Source organism: Trichoderma atroviride, chromosome 1 (assembly GCF_020647795.1).
Source record: "Trichoderma atroviride chromosome 1, complete sequence".
Lineage (NCBI taxonomy): Eukaryota > Fungi > Ascomycota > Sordariomycetes > Hypocreales > Hypocreaceae > Trichoderma > Trichoderma atroviride.
The window spans coordinates 5247078-5263868 of NC_089400.1; the positions used below are offsets into that span (position 1 = coordinate 5247078).

The 16791-nt window shown below is 49.5% G+C and overlaps 7 protein-coding genes across 7 annotated transcripts; 3 read left to right on the top strand and 4 right to left on the bottom strand.

Annotated features, from left to right (window-relative positions):
* Window positions 1-78: 78 nt before the first annotated feature.
* Window positions 79-4939, bottom strand: TrAtP1_001887 (uncharacterized protein; the record flags this gene model as incomplete). Its single annotated transcript, XM_066111201.1, has 2 exons — window positions 79-4640; window positions 4705-4939. 2 exons carry the CDS (start codon window positions 4937-4939, stop codon window positions 79-81), a joined length of 4797 nt encoding a protein of 1598 aa, XP_065967275.1.
* Window positions 4940-5337: 398 nt separating this feature from the next.
* TrAtP1_001888 (uncharacterized protein) lies at window positions 5338-6738 on the top strand (the record flags this gene model as incomplete). The annotated part of the gene is made up of 1 exon (XM_014085741.2): window positions 5338-6738. One exon carries the CDS (start codon window positions 5338-5340, stop codon window positions 6736-6738), a length of 1401 nt encoding a protein of 466 aa, XP_013941216.1.
* A 323-nt stretch (window positions 6739-7061) lies between these two features.
* TrAtP1_001889 (40S ribosomal protein uS4) lies at window positions 7062-7795 on the bottom strand (the record flags this gene model as incomplete). Its single annotated transcript, XM_014085740.2, has 3 exons — window positions 7062-7473; window positions 7548-7646; window positions 7731-7795. The coding sequence occupies 3 exons, from the start codon at window positions 7793-7795 to the stop codon at window positions 7062-7064; spliced, it is 576 nt and encodes a 191-aa protein (XP_013941215.1).
* A 247-nt stretch (window positions 7796-8042) lies between these two features.
* Window positions 8043-9335, top strand: TrAtP1_001890 (60S ribosomal protein eL21). Its single transcript, XM_014085739.2, has 4 exons — window positions 8043-8216; window positions 8273-8340; window positions 8407-8454; window positions 8514-9335. The coding sequence occupies exons 1-4, from the start codon at window positions 8181-8183 to the stop codon at window positions 8842-8844; spliced, it is 483 nt and encodes a 160-aa protein (XP_013941214.1). The 5' UTR covers window positions 8043-8180; the 3' UTR covers window positions 8845-9335.
* Window positions 9336-10167: 832 nt separating this feature from the next.
* Window positions 10168-13634, top strand: TrAtP1_001891 (uncharacterized protein; the record flags this gene model as incomplete). The annotated part of the gene is made up of 5 exons (XM_014085738.2): window positions 10168-10199; window positions 10291-10431; window positions 10504-10985; window positions 11049-13462; window positions 13548-13634. 5 exons carry the CDS (start codon window positions 10168-10170, stop codon window positions 13632-13634), a joined length of 3156 nt encoding a protein of 1051 aa, XP_013941213.1.
* A 245-nt stretch (window positions 13635-13879) lies between these two features.
* TrAtP1_001892 (uncharacterized protein) lies at window positions 13880-14308 on the bottom strand (the record flags this gene model as incomplete). The annotated part of the gene is made up of 1 exon (XM_066111202.1): window positions 13880-14308. One exon carries the CDS (start codon window positions 14306-14308, stop codon window positions 13880-13882), a length of 429 nt encoding a protein of 142 aa, XP_065967276.1.
* A 379-nt stretch (window positions 14309-14687) lies between these two features.
* Window positions 14688-16459, bottom strand: TrAtP1_001893 (uncharacterized protein; the record flags this gene model as incomplete). Its single annotated transcript, XM_014085737.2, has 3 exons — window positions 14688-15471; window positions 15535-15628; window positions 15703-16459. The coding sequence occupies 3 exons, from the start codon at window positions 16457-16459 to the stop codon at window positions 14688-14690; spliced, it is 1635 nt and encodes a 544-aa protein (XP_013941212.2).
* Between the last annotated feature and the right edge of the window lie 332 nt (window positions 16460-16791).

Consider the following 16791-nt stretch of genomic DNA (forward strand, 5'->3'; position numbering starts at 1 on the left):
TTTGCTAGTACGCATAGCCAAAATGGAGCTTCTCCATGGTAAGAGAAAAGAGAATAACAAACCGTCACGCCTTATCCATTACCAGTTCAAAGAGGAGCTCTTCATCTTGGCATTTATTCCATCAATTACCGGGTTGGTTACCGCCTGCTCGTAGAGCATCTTGTTCTTCAGTTTAGTGCGAGTCCAAAACACAGGACAATCGTGACTGTCGCATCCAACTTCTTCCAGAGGGCCAATGCCTTCACAACTCTGGCAAATGCGTAGCGTTTCATCGTACTTGCGTTCCGCCGCAGTCAATTTCGCCTGTAACGCTAGCAAAGAGGCCGGCATTCTGGCATAGCAGAAACGGCACAACGATAACTCTGCAGTGCCGGCAATTTTTCTTCTGCAAATCATACAGTGTACCGACAGCATGTATGCCTCCAATGTCCGTTTCTTACTCCCAAGCCCCTTTGTTTGGTGAACACGCCGTATTCTTGGCATTGTGTCGTACCACTGCCTCACATTGGCGCCGACAAGACTGAATATTCGTTCCAACGGAGGGATGATGTTTTTGGATATATAGTAGTCTGCATCCAGCTGCCAGTGAGGATTACGGAGAAGCTCCTCTGGCGAGACGCACCGATCGATCAGCCTAGCACCCGGCGCTCCAGTAATCACCACGTACGGGACGCGTTCGCCGTATTGTGGCTCTGCTCTGGCATCTTGCAGCATCTTCCTTGCGCTGATTAGTGCTCCAGCGGGCGCTGGGCCATGCGCAGAATAGGAGCCAAGGCGGACTTCTTTGGCAAAGCAAAAGTCTTGGACCGATACTTTGCCACGCATTACTTTTTTGCACTGTTTCTGGAAATACCTTTTGACTTGGCTCAAGTCGGCCGTCTCAAACAGTAACCTCAGAGCTTTCTCTTCAATCTTCTGTTCTGCGGGGGTTCCATCGCGGCGGACAGTCTCTATACCTTTGGCGTCAAATTCAGGCTTGAGTTGATCCTTGGTTTCGTACTTGTAACCGACATAGCGCTTTTTAGCAAGCAAAACGCATGGGTGATAGACCTTTTCAAACTTGAGCTTTATTGGCTTTGGGTTCCTTTCCGTAATAGCCTGAGCAATCTCTTGGCCGATGGCGAATGCCTCATTCCTTGAACGCCCTTTGAGGTAGATGAAAAGACTATCGGTATCGCCATAGACAACTTCAGCGCCCCATCGCTCCACGGAGTGGATGTAGGCTGTAGCTCTCTCCAGCGTCTCGCGACCAGTCTGCACAATACTATCTGCGATTTCTGAACAAGGCATTCGCCCAGAGAATGAGGCTGAAGTATAACCGTAGGTGACATTGGCGAGCAATTTCAGAGCAAGCTGTCGGTTATTCAGTAGCTGCTGAAGGGTCTTGTCATCTTGATCTGTTTTCATGCCATTCTTGACCATAATTCGCGTTTCCAAAATTTCGGTTAGCATTTTGGCGAGCAAAGATTTCCGAACCTCGGACTTCACATACATCATGCCATTCGGCGCAATGTTGATGTGATCTTCTAGCAAAGTTAACAAACCGTCTTGCCGTTTATACTCGGTAAAGCCCATCTTGCTCTTGCCTCGCCAATCTGTGATTCGTCCCAAGAACGTCGAGTAGCAATAGTTATAGGCAATCATGACGCTAGGATAAAGACTTTGGAAATCTAGCACAACAAGAGGGCTGCTGTAGAATGAGCTCTGGGGCTCCATTACTAATGGTAGACACTCAAGTGCATTCTGCTGCCCGACCTGCTTCCGGCTGGGGGAGACGAGCAGGAAATTTTCTGGTTTGGCAATCCTAAACATGATGGACTCGACTTTGAATTGTGAGCCGCGAGAGAATACAGAAAAGAAGTCAACGCCAAGAAGCCTTGCTTGCTCGCTGGTTCTCGAGATCAGCTCGTTGGACTCGAGAATTTCCAAGTCTAGCCTAGACCGTGTTCGATAGTATCTCAAAAGTCTGTTTAAATCTCGTGCCTTGCCGCTTTGGAGCCAGGATGTGAGAGACCTCCATGAATAGTGTGGTATTCGACGATGTAAAAGATGCCATACAACGTTTTCCATGGTGTATTGGAGAAGATTCACTTCGCTACGCATTGCCCTCCATATATTGATCATATGTCTTCCCGTGATTCGAATTGTTGATGTTGTGTTGAATCCCCACTGGTCGCTTTCTTTCCCAAATCGACCCTTGGACTGTGCCTTCATTCGAGAGAATTCATTGCAAAGATCGTAGTCGTATTTCAGCCTTGCCCGTTCAATGAGATAGCCCCATGAACTTCCATGGACTTCGTAGCCGGTTAGCACATCCGGGTCATAGACTCTGACTATCTCAATCATGCGATTGAGTAAATCCAGCTCTGAGGACTCGTGAACGACTTCGTCAGATACTGCATGTCTTATTCGATCAGCTAGGGCGCCGTCGGCTGAGAGGACTAGAATACCGGATTTGGATATTGCTGGTGTGTCTAAATCCCTACTCGCTATTGCCTCGTCATCTTTCCAGTGCCAAAAAATACATTGGACTTCGTCTTCTTCTGGATTGGGGACAAAATTTCCCCTTGTATGCACATGAACTTCAAGGCTCATTATGCTCATATATTGGGCTTCGTGTGGCACAGCTGACGAGGGCTGCTTTTGGCTATATTTAAAATCATATTTGTCCTTTTGTGTTGGGCCATCAATCTGAGAGAGCAGTGGATGGCCTGAAGTTCGCCTAGCTGTCGTACTGCTAGTTGTGTCGACCTTGCCGCTCTGAGTGGACCACTTATGAACCTCCTCATAGGAAGGAGGAAGCTGTGCAATCTCCCAGCTTCTCCATGAACATGCTCTCTTCAGCTGCTGATCTTCTTGTTTCATATGAGCCCCACCCGATAGATTCATATCGAGATCGGGGCTTCCGTATGATGAAAGTCCTCCGGTGGGATCAAAGTCATTCAAAAAGGGAAGAGTGTCGCTGATTAATTGGAACTCCCTACCGGCATATTCCCGTCGTTGCATCGGAAGATCGGCTTCTCTGCTGTAGAAAGCATCCTGGTAAATGATACTAGTTGAGAGGTGGTGATCCTTCCCCAAAGTGATTTCAGCCACAGACGGCGGACGAATAGCATAGGTCACGACATGACCTGAGGTTTTCGTCTTTTCTCCTTCAACGATACGAGGCGGCGATCCTGAAGGGCCGATTGATTGCAAGATGTCCGACTGAGATTCGTAATATGAAATTGATTTATTTGCACCTGTCAAATTAGGGGAAGGTTCATCTTCAAATGAAACATCATACTTGGCCCTCTTAGCAGAATTGTCATTTGACGACCATGATGCTGTCCGTTTACGAATTACTTTTGTCTTTTGACCCCGCACGGCCGCTTCATCGTTTTTCAGGGTAAGTAGGTTGCGTTGCGCAGCTTCAACTAATTTGGCCGATATGGGTATTTGAGGAAGCTCGCCGGTTGTAAGGCCGCTTTGTCCGATTCCAAAGATCCGTCTTCTGTATTTCATGGTCTCGATGCTCGATGATTGAGCTAAGATGCCTTTACCCATCATTTGCGTTGTGCTCTCTACTGCGACATCATCGTGGTTTTGGCCAGTCTCTTGGCCTATCTCCATATCCGAATCTATTCCGAGCAGGTCATCTTCTCCCACTTGAGATAGTTTCAGTTCATCGACCACAATATTACCATCAGGATCCTCATCTAGCTGCTCCAGGCTTAATGAAAGCCCAAGTAAGGGCAAGAGTTTAGACGGATGCAAATCTTCAACAGACTGTAAAGCAGTTTTGATGGAACTTTCAGAGTGTAGAGGCTTCAAAAATGTATTCAGATTGAGCTCCGGTCCATGGCATTGGTCTTTTTCTTTGGCAACTAGATTTTCCACTTTTCGGCGGTATTCTCCTTCATGAATCCATGCCTGGGGTTGGGACGATCGAGAGTCAGCCGACATCGACACAAAAGCGTCTCGCGGAAACGAGGATACCAGGTGCTCGATATGTGTTTGGCCGGGTAGTAATTGACGTTGGCGCCTTCGTGCCTCAGCTTTCCAAAGCCCAGCCATACTAGACACTAGCCTGATATCGTCTGTTGGAGGTTTTAGAAACTCAGTAAAGTCGTGATGGAGCAAGCGCTCTTTAATTTTTCTTCTATTGGTGATGTTCTGGGCAGCGATATCGACTTCGATTGAACAATAGCTTTTTCGGGGCAATGCGGCATCATTCGTGATGAAAGTTTTGGGAACAGTTTGAATATTCCAAGGAAGCTGCGAAGACGGGGTACTGGTTCCACTTGCGGGGACCGGAGATCTAAAGTAGGTTTGGGATGATTCGACGAAATCACAGCCATATAGATTGTAGTCAATCATGAACTGAAGGAGGTACTGGAGATGGGCTTCGTATGGCTGAAACTTCCGTTTCAAAATGACACCTTGCTGCAGCAGATCTGCTAGCCTGGTCATCACAGCAGGGTTGAACATGTAAATCTTGAGAAAGAATTTGTACCCAACAGAGTACCCATAGAACGGTGTTCCTTTCACCAGTGTGATTCGTGCCACAAACCTCGCCTTGTCTCCATTTTGATCTTGTCGATAGCTTATACCAAGCGCGTGGTCGATAGAAAGATGCAATCGGTATACAAACGACCCAACTATCGATGGTTCGTTTAACAAGATATTCACAATCACAATCTCACGCTTTGCTGCACAGCTCACCTGCATCCCGGTTCAAATTCCCATCATATTCCACATACATATAAGGAAACACTCCATGGACATGGGCGCAGACTTTCTGGCCGAACTCGGTTGAGCCGAATATTCGAATAACAGGCACCTTTGTGGCCTTCAATGGCGGGGGCGCCTGAACATCGTTGCGAAGTGGCGGATCATGGCGGCTGGGCAGAGCTTGATAATGATCGATACAATTCAGGCGCACGCGGAAAAAGTCCATACTTCACTGCGCCCAGAGCGATAGGATTGCATTCGGAACAAGTTTGGAAGGGGGCCAGAAGACAATATGTCCTGCCTCTTAACTGGTAAAGCAGATAGAAGCAGCACCTAGGTCTGAATGGCAGAGAATTGGAGGGGCGTGTCTGCCTCGCGTCATTGGAGGGGCGCTTCATCGCGTGATCACGTGCAGATAAAGAGCCATTGATGCTACAGGTAATCCATCAATAGCCTTGGCGCCTGGAGGCAGCGCAGTGCTTGTCGGCAAGCATCCCCATCTCATACTTCGTCGCGCTGCCTCAAGGGAGCAATCTATTGCGCATTTTTATAAATCTTTGTCTTGCAGCTGTAAAACGGCAAAGATATATCGCTATCGCCTCACCTATCGCATCCAAAACAACCATGCCGCCCCCTCGGAAGCCTCAAACAGGCGCAGCCTCGAAAGAGGAAAACATTTATATCCCATCCTTCATCAGTAAACGACCTTTCTATGCTGGGGAAGAAGGTGACGACGACAATGACTACCTGAAGCATCAGCGTCGAGAAGAGAAAAACGAAAAGGCGCAATGGTACGATCGCGGGAAGAAGGCTGGGCCAGCGGCAACGAAGTACCGAAAAGGCGCGTGTGAGAACTGCGGATCAATGACCCACAAAGCCAAAGACTGCCTAAGCCGGCCAAGAGCGAAAGGAGCGAAATGGACGGGCAAGGACATCCAGGCAGACGAAGTCGTCCAAGATGTCAAGCTGGGATGGGATGCAAAACGAGATCGTTGGAATGGCTACGACGCTAGGGAGTATCGCAGAGTGGTGGACGACTTCAATGAAATGGAGGAGCTACGGAAGCAGGCGAAAAATGCGATAGCCGGCGATGATGATGATGATGAAGAGGGAAAGGATGACGGTGATAAATACGCCGAAGAAAACGACATGAGCAAGCACCAAAGCACAGCTACAAGACAACTTCGGATACGAGAAGACACCGCCAAGTATCTATTGAATCTCGATCTTGAATCTGCGAAATACGATCCCAAAACCAGAGCACTTGTCAATTCCGGCGCAACAGCAGATACAGCAGCCGACTTATTTGCAGAAGAAGGGTTCATGCGATCCTCGGGAGATGCCGGCGAATTTGAGAAGGCACAAAGATATGCATGGGAAGCCCAGGAAAAGAGCGGAGATACCACCCAGCATTTACAGGCGAATCCGACGGCCGGTGCGTTTTATCGTAAGAAGCAGGCGGATGAGGCGGAAGCAAGGCGTTTGGAACGTGAACGAGAATTGTTGGAAAAATACGGGGGCGATGCGCATAAAGCGATGCCTGCTGCGCTGCGCAATATGGCCATGTCAGAGTCCGAGACATTTGTCGAGTACGACGAGGCAGGACTCATCAAGGGTGCGCCGCTAAGGGGCGTGAAATCCAAGTACGCAGAAGATGTGATGATCAACAACCATACATCAGTTTGGGGTAGCTGGTGGTCAAATTTCAAATGGGGCTATGCGTGTTGTCACTCTTTCATCAAGAACAGCTACTGTACCGGCGAGGAAGGCAAAGAAGCATGGGAAGCTGCTGAGCGCCAACGGTTTGGAGCCCCCGTGACGGAACGAGAGACCGAACCCTTACCTGAAGAGAGCGAAGAGGCTGAATTAGGAACGACTCTGAAAGATGCGAGAAGCAGGAAGCGTACGCAAGAAGAGATGTTGAACGGAGTATCAGAGGCCGAGATGGATGAATACCGTCGGAAGAGGACTGTTGCTCAGGATCCGATGGCAAATCTACTAGGTAAAGACGAGCTGTTGAGCTAAGATATTCATCTCGTACATACCTACATATAATGAAGTGAAAACACTCAACGTCTTTCTTAGCCCATACTCCCCTCTACTAATGCAATAATTGGACACAGCTCCGTCACGTCTTCTCAATCAAAGTTTCACAATTCAAGGGTCATGGAAGCACTTTAAATCCCATATGCAATTACGCTTTCATGTTTTTTTTTTTAAATCATTCCATTTTTATCCTTTGGCCAACGCCGAAAGCTAGGAATAGAAACCTGTATTTCCTGCTTGTGATATCCCTCGGTCATCAAACTTGTATGCAGGAAGAGTCATTAACACCTGTTATGATGCATTTACTCGTCATCCTCTTCCTCCTCGCCACCCTCGCCCTTCTCGGCGGCCTTGGCCTTCTTTCTGCGGACACGACCAGCACGGCCGCTGCCGAATGGTGAGGTCAGGGCGAAGTCGATGTGCTTCTGGGAGTCGAGACGGACAATGAAGGAGGGGACATTGACGATCTGCTTGCCAACACGGATATGGCGCTGGCGAATCAGGACACGGGCGTGGTGGATGGACTTGGCAAGACCGAGCTTGTAGACACAGGTCTGCAGGCGGCGCTCCAAGAAATCCTCAATCTTCAGGGCCAGGACGTAATCGAGCTTCATGCGAGACTCGTCGAGGACACCGACACGGACAAGACGTCGAATCAGGGCATTGCCTTCGAAAAGTCGCTTGGGGTCCTTCTCGTCGAGGGTAAGAAGTTGACTGCAGGGTGTTTGCAATTAGTTTGTGAACTTGGCAAGTGCTGGATGGGTTAATACAGATTGACATTGACATACCGGGCAGCACGACGGATCTTGGACAGAGTCAAACCGACTCGCCAGACCTCACGCTTGTTGCGCAGGCCATACTCTCCAACGAGCTTCAGCTCAGAGTCCCTGATCAGAAATAAGAGGTCAGTTTCCTTGTCACAGTCGACTTAAACAGAGCCATGCTCTAGTTCAGTGGCCGGTGATACTGACAGACGAGCAGACTCGAAGGGTCTGCGAGGGACACGCGAGGTCTTGGAATGCGCACGAGGGGCCATTCTGTATGCGGTCAGATATCACGGCTTGAGTTGCCAGAATTGAGCATCCAACACTCACTTGACTTGCTTCCCGAGATGGTGGCTACTGGTGAACTTTTCCGCAGGTGATCTCGAAACTCGTCAAGGTTGTGTGGATAGGAAATTTGGCGTTGCAAAATTATGCACGTGATGCACTAGCAGCAAACCCTAAGGCGGGTTTCGCTGCGCACGCCCGCCAATTCCCACAATTGCCCTATCACCACGGCGGAGCGAGAAAAAAATAAGTGGATTATCTAAGCATATTCGCTCCCACACGGCGTGCGCAAATTCACCACGCCAAACTAGCAAAGCTTCACCTCCATCTTCGTCAATCCTCGAACGAAAAATCGACGGCAATTAAGGCGCGATGGGTCACTCTTACGGAAAGCGAGCGGGCACTCGAGTTGGTCTACCCTCCCTGCGATGATACGAATCCATTCGTTGCTAACGAGTACGCAGTATGCCTTCAGCAGGGACTTTCGCCAGAAGGGCATGATCGCCCTGAACACCTACCTGAAGGTGTACCAGTGAGTAGAATCCAAGCAAGAGGAAAATTTCGACATGGGGCTGGGGATCGGCTAACATTCATTCAGCGTCGGTGACATTGTCGACATCAAGGTCAACGGTGCCGTCCAGAAGGGGTAAGGAAACGATGTCGGATATCGAGGTGGAAAAGCACAAGGGAACTAACATTGTACAGCATGCCCTTCAAGGTCTACCACGGCAAGACTGGTGTCATCTACAACGTCACCAAGAGCTCTGTCGGCGTCATCGTCTACAAGAAGGTCAAGCACCGCTACATCGAGAAGCGCATCAACGTCCGAATCGAGCACGTCCAGCCCTCCCGATCTCGTGAGGACTTCATCAAGCGAGTCAAGGCCAATGCCGAGGCCAAGAAGCAGGCCAGAGCCGACGGTGTGACTGTTCAGGTCAAGCGACAGCCCGCTCTCCCCCGGGAAGCCCTCACGGTCTCCCTGACCGACAACCCTCCTGAGACTGTCACTCCTCTGCCATACGAAACTACAATCTAAGGGAAGGGTTGGCGTGGTGCTCGCTTCGGTTTTTCTTATGGTGTTGCGTTCGGATGGGAAAGAACTCAGCATGTGACCAAGGTCTGCATTTTTTTTCTATTTGATGTTCATAGGAAATGAGAAAATATGACATCAACAAAAGTGCATTTTCGCTCAGTGGCCACTCCTGGTTAGAGGAGTAGAGTATCCCCATAGTTTCTACGGCTTGTGCGGTGTCTCCCATATATAATACCTAGGTGTCTGATTTTCGGATACGTTGAGCGCTGAAGCTTAAAACAAACCCTTGGCCAAATATACTGGACGTTTTCCATGACAAACGTTGAATTCTCTTGATCAATGATGAACTTGTCCTTCCAAGTTGTTGCGCTGAAATTTCGAGTTCACCCAATTCAGGTACATGTCGTAATGAGGATCGAATGATCATGCAATGTGTGCTCGAAATAATGGCTTATTTCGTACCTACCTACCTACCTAGTCATGGTGAAATATGAGATATATCTACGTCTTATTGTAGTACTAGTGGTGCCTCTACAGGGTGATCTAGTTCGACTGCCCTGGTTTTCTCATTCAACCTGTGACTAGCAGTTGTATTGAAAAGTCGAATGAATGCTGTTATCACTGCTGTCAGTGAGTCTGAGCTGTATGCATCATCTCTTGTTTGCGCTGGGTTTTGTCTTCAATTCCTCCTAAATACCCATGTCGTCTCCTCTCAATAAATGCTGATAATACTGTACCTGTATAAGTAATGCCTTGTGCCTAGGTACACTGGCAGCATATGGGCGCTTAGGTATGGGCCTCTGATAACACTGCTACAAAACAAGACAAAGAGCTAAACATATACCACTTATTCTCAAAGAATTCCAACATCCCAGCCACCATCCAAGAACACCTCTAGCAATATCTGGAGATCTCCCCTATATTACCCTAGAGGCAGTTTGATTGATCCAGGGATTATGTAATTAATTGTACGGGCAGCAAGAAAGGCGGATCATTTTAACACCGCTTTAATGCCCAGGTAATTACTGCGCCCCACATGGTGACGATGCTTGTCCGTTTCCCGGCTGCAGCTTAGCTTCTATGCCATCGCCTTCCTATCATCCCGCTGGCAACCAGTACTCTCCAACTGTGCGGAGGAGATTTGACCGCAGTCTCATCTTCTCGACGGAAACGCACGTCTCCTATCCAAGAATCCTACAAATTCCGACCTCTCCGCGAGTCATTACCGTGCATACTGCGCCTTGAGTGCGCGCTCTGCGACTGCGCTATCGTGTGCCTCCTATCCAAGCTTCGTCGCCGCCTTGCCTGAGCTGTATTTCGCCCACCATGGCTTCCATACGCACGACCGAGCATACGAAGTTCGTGATACCTCGTGATACCCCCTCCTTGAATCATAAACCAGATCATCAATGGCGACACCCGCTTACCTTTGCACACCAAATCAACTAGAACCGATCAGGAGCTTGCCGTTAGCATCAAAAAGGCCACCAATCCCGATGAAATCTCCCCCAAGCGCAAGCATGTACGAGCCTGTATCGTATACACCTGGGACCATAGGTCTTCACAGTCCTTCTGGGCTGGTATGAAAGTGTAGGTTGACATGACATCTCCTCTATCTCTATACGTTCGGCTGCTGATGTGATCGTCTCCAACTGAATGCAGCCAACCCGTTCTTGCCGACGAGGTCCAGACATTCAAAGCTCTGATCACCGTCCACAAGGTTCTGCAGGAAGGCCATCCCTCAGCTTTGAAAGAAGCAATGGCCAATCGCTCATGGATTGACTCCTTGAACCGTGGAATGAGTGGAGAAGGAGTCCGCGGATATGCGCCTTTGATCCGAGAATACGTATACTACCTTCTTGCGAAGCTGTCTTTCCACCACCAACACCCGGAGTTTAATGGTACTTTCGAGTATGAGGAATATCTCAGCCTCAAAGCTATCAACGACCCAAACGAGGGATATGAGACCATCTCTGATCTGATGGTGCTGCAAGACAAAATAGAGCAATTCCAGAAATTGATCTTTTCGCACTTTAGAAACGTCGGAAACAACGAGTGTCGGATCGCGGCCCTGGTGCCATTGGTCCAGGAGAGCTATGGAATTTACAAATTTATTACCAGCATGCTGCGCGCCATGCACTCAAGTAATTACTCCTCGAGCATTGCCCCGCCACCTATATAGCACAGGTACTAATCTAGACGCATAGTCACTGGCGATGATGATGCACTGCAACCCCTTCGGCAGCGATATGACGCCCAGCATTATCGACTCGTCAAATTCTACTATGAATGCTCCAATCTTCGATACTTGACAAGCCTGATTACAATCCCCAAGCTGCCACAAGATCCGCCGAACCTCCTCGCTGGTGATGACGAAGCTCCAGCCTTGCCTGCCAGACCGAAGCAGGAAATTGAAAGACAGCCGTCCCCTGCTCCTGCGCCTAAATCGGATGAACCAGATGAGATCTCCGAGTTCTGGAAGAGCGAACTGGACCGCCAAAACCGTGAATATGAAGAACAGCAGCGAGTCCTCGAAGAACGGCAGCGGGCAGCCCTCATGGCGCAGCAGCAAGCTCAACAACAGGCGCAGCGCGACTTTGAAGATCAGCAACGACGTTTGATGGAGCAGCAGCAACGAGAGCAGGAGGCACTTCTTGCACAGCAAGCTCAGTGGCAAACTCAAGGCCGTCTAGCCGAACTTGAACGGGAGAATCTCAACGCGCGGGCCCAATACGAACGCGACCAGCTGATGCTGCAGCAGTATGACCAGCGTGTCAAAGCCCTCGAGGGAGAGCTGATGCAAATCCAAAACAGCTATGGGCAACAGATGGGCAGCAAAGACGATCAAATCAAAGCACTGCAAGAACAAGTCAATACATGGAGATCAAAGTACGAATCTCTCGCGAAGCTATACTCTCAGCTTCGGCATGAACACCTGGATTTATTGCAAAAATTCAAAGCGGTGCAGCTGAAGGCAGCAAGCGCCCAGGAAGCCATCGAAAAACGTGAAAAGTTGGAGAGGGAGATCAAGACGAAGAACCTCGAGCTGGCTGATATGATCCGGGAGCGCGATCGAGCCCTTCACGACAAGGATCGAGCTAGTGGTAGCAGCAAAGACGAAGTAGAGAAGCTAAAGCGAGAATTGCGTATGGCGCAAGATCGAGCGGACAACCTCGAACGTAGCAAGGGCAACGAGCTCTCCACGATGCTTTCCAAGTATAACCGTGAGATGAGCGACCTAGAAGAGGCACTTCGGAACAAGTCGCGAGCGTTGGAAGAGGCACAGAGCAAGATTCGAAACGGCGATTCTGATCTCGAGCAGCTCCTACGCGAAAAAGAAGAAGAGCTCGAGGTGTATAAAGCGGGCATGGACCAAACACTTATCGAACTGAGCGAACTAAAGCAGAATCAGGGAGAGACGGACCATGCGCTCGATGGGCAAATCGATGCCTTGATCTTGTCAAACCTGGATAAGATTAATGACGTTATTGACTCAGTGTTGCAGGCTGGTGTCTCGCGAGTGGACGATGCTCTCTACGAGCTGGATTCGTCTATGCAGGCGGGTAACCAAAATGCATCCCCATCATATGTGCTATCTCAGATCGAGAAGGCGTCTGGGAGCGCAATGGAATTTGCTACCGCCTTCAACAATTTTATTGCTGACGGACCCAACAGCACACACTCGGAGCTAATCAAGGCCATCAACGTGTTTGCCGGGGCGGTTGCGGATGTATGCAGCAACACCAAGGGTGTAGTGCGTCTGGCGACAGACGAGAAGAAGGCCGACGCGCTGATGCAAGGTGCAAGGCAGTCAGCCCAGTCGACAGTGCAATTTTTCAGGGGCTTACAGAGCTTCCGCCTCGAAGGAATGGAGCCACTCCAGAAGACGGATGTTGTCATCAACAGCAATAATGACGCACAGATTAAGCTGCAGAAGCTCAACAAGCTGGTAGAGGGCCTTGCTCCTGGCTTTGGTAAACTGATGAACAACAAGGGAGATCTTGGAGACTTGGTCGATTCCGAGTTGAGTAAAGCAGCCGACGCCATTGCAGCGGCCGCGGCTCGACTAGCTAAATTGAAGAACAAGCCTCGCGATGGGTACACTACATACGAAGTCAAGGTGCATGACTCGATCTTGGATGCCGCGGCAGCCATCACAACGGCCATCGGAGAGCTCATTCGCGCAGCAACAGTAACGCAGCAGGAAATCGTGCAAGCCGGACAAGGCTCATCTTCACGCACAGCCTTCTACAAGAAGAACAACCGGTGGACGGAGGGCCTCATATCGGCGGCCAAAGCGGTCGCTTCATCAACCAATACGTTGATTGAGACGGCAGATGGAGTATTGTCCAACCGTAACAGCCCCGAACAACTGATTGTGGCATCAAACGACGTTGCAGCGTCGACGGCACAGCTGGTGGCAGCCAGTCGTGTCAAGGCCGGCTTCATGTCTAAGAGCCAGGATCGTCTGGAGCAAGCCAGCAAAGCCGTCGGGTCAGCCTGCCGATCGCTTGTTCGCCAGGTTCAGGCCATGATACGCGAGCGAAGCCAAGAAGAGGATCAAGTGGATTACTCCAAACTCGGGGCACACGAGTTCAAGGTTCGCGAGATGGAGCAACAGGTAAGTCGACGACACTCTTCAATACGTCTTGATTTATTTTTGACATTGTTGGGACATGATCTAACCAAACCGATTCTTTGTCTAGGTTGAAATTCTACAATTAGAAAACGCGCTTGCCTCTGCAAGGCACCGACTTGGCGAAATGCGGAAGATTTCGTACCAAGAGGAATAGAAAGCGACTTCTTCTTCCATCTGCAAGTTTGATCAAATTTTCGATATTGGCTAGCTGTTATTATACTTTCTTCCAAATACCTAGGTGTCTTGTCGTCGTGTATCTTGGGGATGTGATTCTGTATGTCATCAATCTACTCTTTTTATCAATTACCTAGTCTAGGTTACGCTTAGCGCAGCCTCAAAGTGCATCTGCTGTATCCTACTACATTGTATCCGGTTACTATTCTCTTCTAAAGATGCCATCTATGTAGTGTCTCCTCCGTTTAAACTCAGAGACTCAGCCTTCCTCTTCAGCTCAGCATAAGCTGCGGCATAATCCGCAGCCAGGACCATGTCGCCCAGTACTTTCATAATTACAGCCTTCTTTGCCATCATCTCGCATTGACTATTGATATCTTCAATGCTAGAATACTCATCAAAAGCACTCTGGACCGCCATTGCCGCTCTTGTGAGGTATTCATCACGACGCTGAGTGACTGACTTGGGCGACTCGGTCTCTTTGGCTTCTTGGTCCTGCTCTAGAGCTTCTTCTCCTTGTCCAACAACACCATCGCTTTCACATTGCCCGGCTAACCCCATACATGCATCAGCGAAATATGAATATAGTTTTGCCGTGAGGGTTGGAGAGTCGCATTCTAGGCTCCGCGGTAATACGGCTGTGAGGAGCTGCATTGCGGCTTCGAATTCATTCATGGAAACCAAAATATTTGATATTGCGCCGATTGCAGCCCACAGCAGAGACATCAGCCGCGCGCGCAGAGATAGGTTTGCCGCACGCAGGGCAATGGAAAAAGCACGCTGGGGCCGCCCACATTTATCTAGGAGCGAAGCCTTGATAAGAAGAGCTCTGACTCGTAGACTTATATCTCTATTCTCGTCTCTTAGTTCCGTAATCATCTGATCGACTTTCTCGGCGGCTGATGACAAGTCTCCGCGACGAGTCAAGTAATCTATGTGGGCGGTATCAATTACTAGAGCGAGGTCGGGCTCGAAATCGTCTCCTTTGGACTGCAGAAACTGACTCAAGAGCTGCTCTGCACCGTCCAAGTTGTTATGATGTAAATCTCTCTTGAGCTGTATGACCCCCCCTATACTTGAACCAGTACTGATTGGGCTTCCACGACCGCCGTGAGTTTTCGTCAGCCTTGTCTAAAATCTCCATAGCTTCGCGATATTTCCCCTGGTCTAAAAGCGCAAACGAAAATCGACTGATCATCTTGAGCTCATCATCAAACATAGAATGGCATGTATGGCACCGTAAGAAGATCTCACATGCTACCGTGGTGAGGTGACCGAGACCAAGCCTGTTCCAGAGGGACGAGTATAAGCCGAGCTGTGCCCCGAACATGCCCTTCATATTCTTCTCCACGATAATCTGCGAGCTTCGTACCATGTATTCAAGAGCGGTGGCTACACTGTCGCCGTTGATGAGACAAAGTTTGGCCTCGCTTAAGAGCACGGAGCTCCAGAGAGTCCACATTCCGGCTTCCCTGGCTTTCACTCGGAGGAAGGCTAATGTCTCTTTGCTTGTACCGAGGAGGTTATCCGCTTGCAGATCACGAACTAGATCTGGGTGTGCTTGTCCAAAATGAAACAACCAGTTCAAAGAGAAGTTGAGGCAAGTCATATCTCTGTTTTCTCTTGCTGTGGTCACTGTTTCAAGCATGGCTGTTATGGCTTCTTTATAACAGCCAAAGTCGGCTTGTAAAACGGCCAAGTTCATCAAGGCGTACTGGTAAAAGAGTCGATCACGATGCTGCATTGTATAGTCAAAGTATCTATGCAGAAAGTCGAACGCCGTGGGATAATCACCGGCTCTCCAAGCGTCGAGAAAGCTTTGCCCAGTTTCAGCACAGCACCTAGGTGTAGTATGTAGTACACTGAAAACTTGTACTTACGTGATATAATGTGTTAGGCTGGGAACCAAGAAGCTGTCGTTGAGGAGGTCGTGAAACTGGTGTCGAATCTCCAGTGGTATCCGGTTACCGTATTCTTTCCAAGTTGACAGTCAGCTGGAGCTCCTCATAGCGAATTCGGTGAAAGAGCCCGCTCAAAGGATGACTTACTCTGCATTTGCTCGATCTGAAAGTCGAGTAAATTTTCAACGTCATCTATGCTGACAGGGAGACCCCCAGTCTGGTCCCCTGTCAACATATCGCCATACGCCACCGACGCCAGGCTCGCAACTTTGTCAACATCCCAGTCTTCCAGCTCTCCACGCTGCAGCACCTGATCAAAACTGTATCGACTGAAGTCTGGATTTCTCCGCTTCTGATAGTGGGATGTTGGCTGTCGATACCGGACAAAGTCTTTCCATAGCTCGGTGCAGTCGTGAAACCGCAAGCGTTGGTATTCGAGGCGGGCTCTGCGGACGAAAGCGCCGAGGGGAGAGTTGTTGGTGAGTTTGACACCCAGCTCGGGCTCATCAGGATCCAGCCCTTCTCGGCGAAGCTCTTCTTTTGTTCTAGACAGTCTCCACGAAAGATGCTCGAAAAACTCTCCAAGGGCGTGGAGCGAGTCAATCCCCCACAGCTTATTGAGGAACTGATCCCAAAGTCTCTTCCCGGGCAAGCCCATCAGAAAGGGATAACTGCTGAGCAGCTTCTCGAAGTCCTTGATCGAGATCACCAGGCTCACGGCGCGCTCAGCCTTTGTCCATCTTGCCGCTTGGCTTGTGGATGGTCCATTTGGATCGTAGCCCATGGCGTGAGACGCAATAAACGACAGAACTGGCACGATTGCATCGCTGGGGACCGCCTCTTCCACGTATAGCTCGGTCAGAACGAGGAGGCCAATCTTGGCTGGCGTGAGGTATCGTGCCATCTTCACCTTGAGAAAGCTGGGTTCACCTGGCGGTGAGTGTCAAAAATCCGCTAGCAATCGCCAAGCACTGTCTGCCTCTCAAGGGATACAGATTCCGGCGTGGCAAACTCAAGCCTTCTCCATATTTCAGCTGGCCAATTGCCTTAGTCTCGTAAGCTCTGAGGATTTGGGTGGATGCTGGGGAATAGAGAGTAGTAGTAGGTAAGTGGGAAGAAATGAACAGGGGTGAATAGATCAAGGCAGTTGTCTCGGATCAGATCTTTCCTGCAGTCTTCATAGCCGAGTGCCTGCCTACCTTGATCGATAGGCCTTTCTTTCTCGATGTCTTAGTG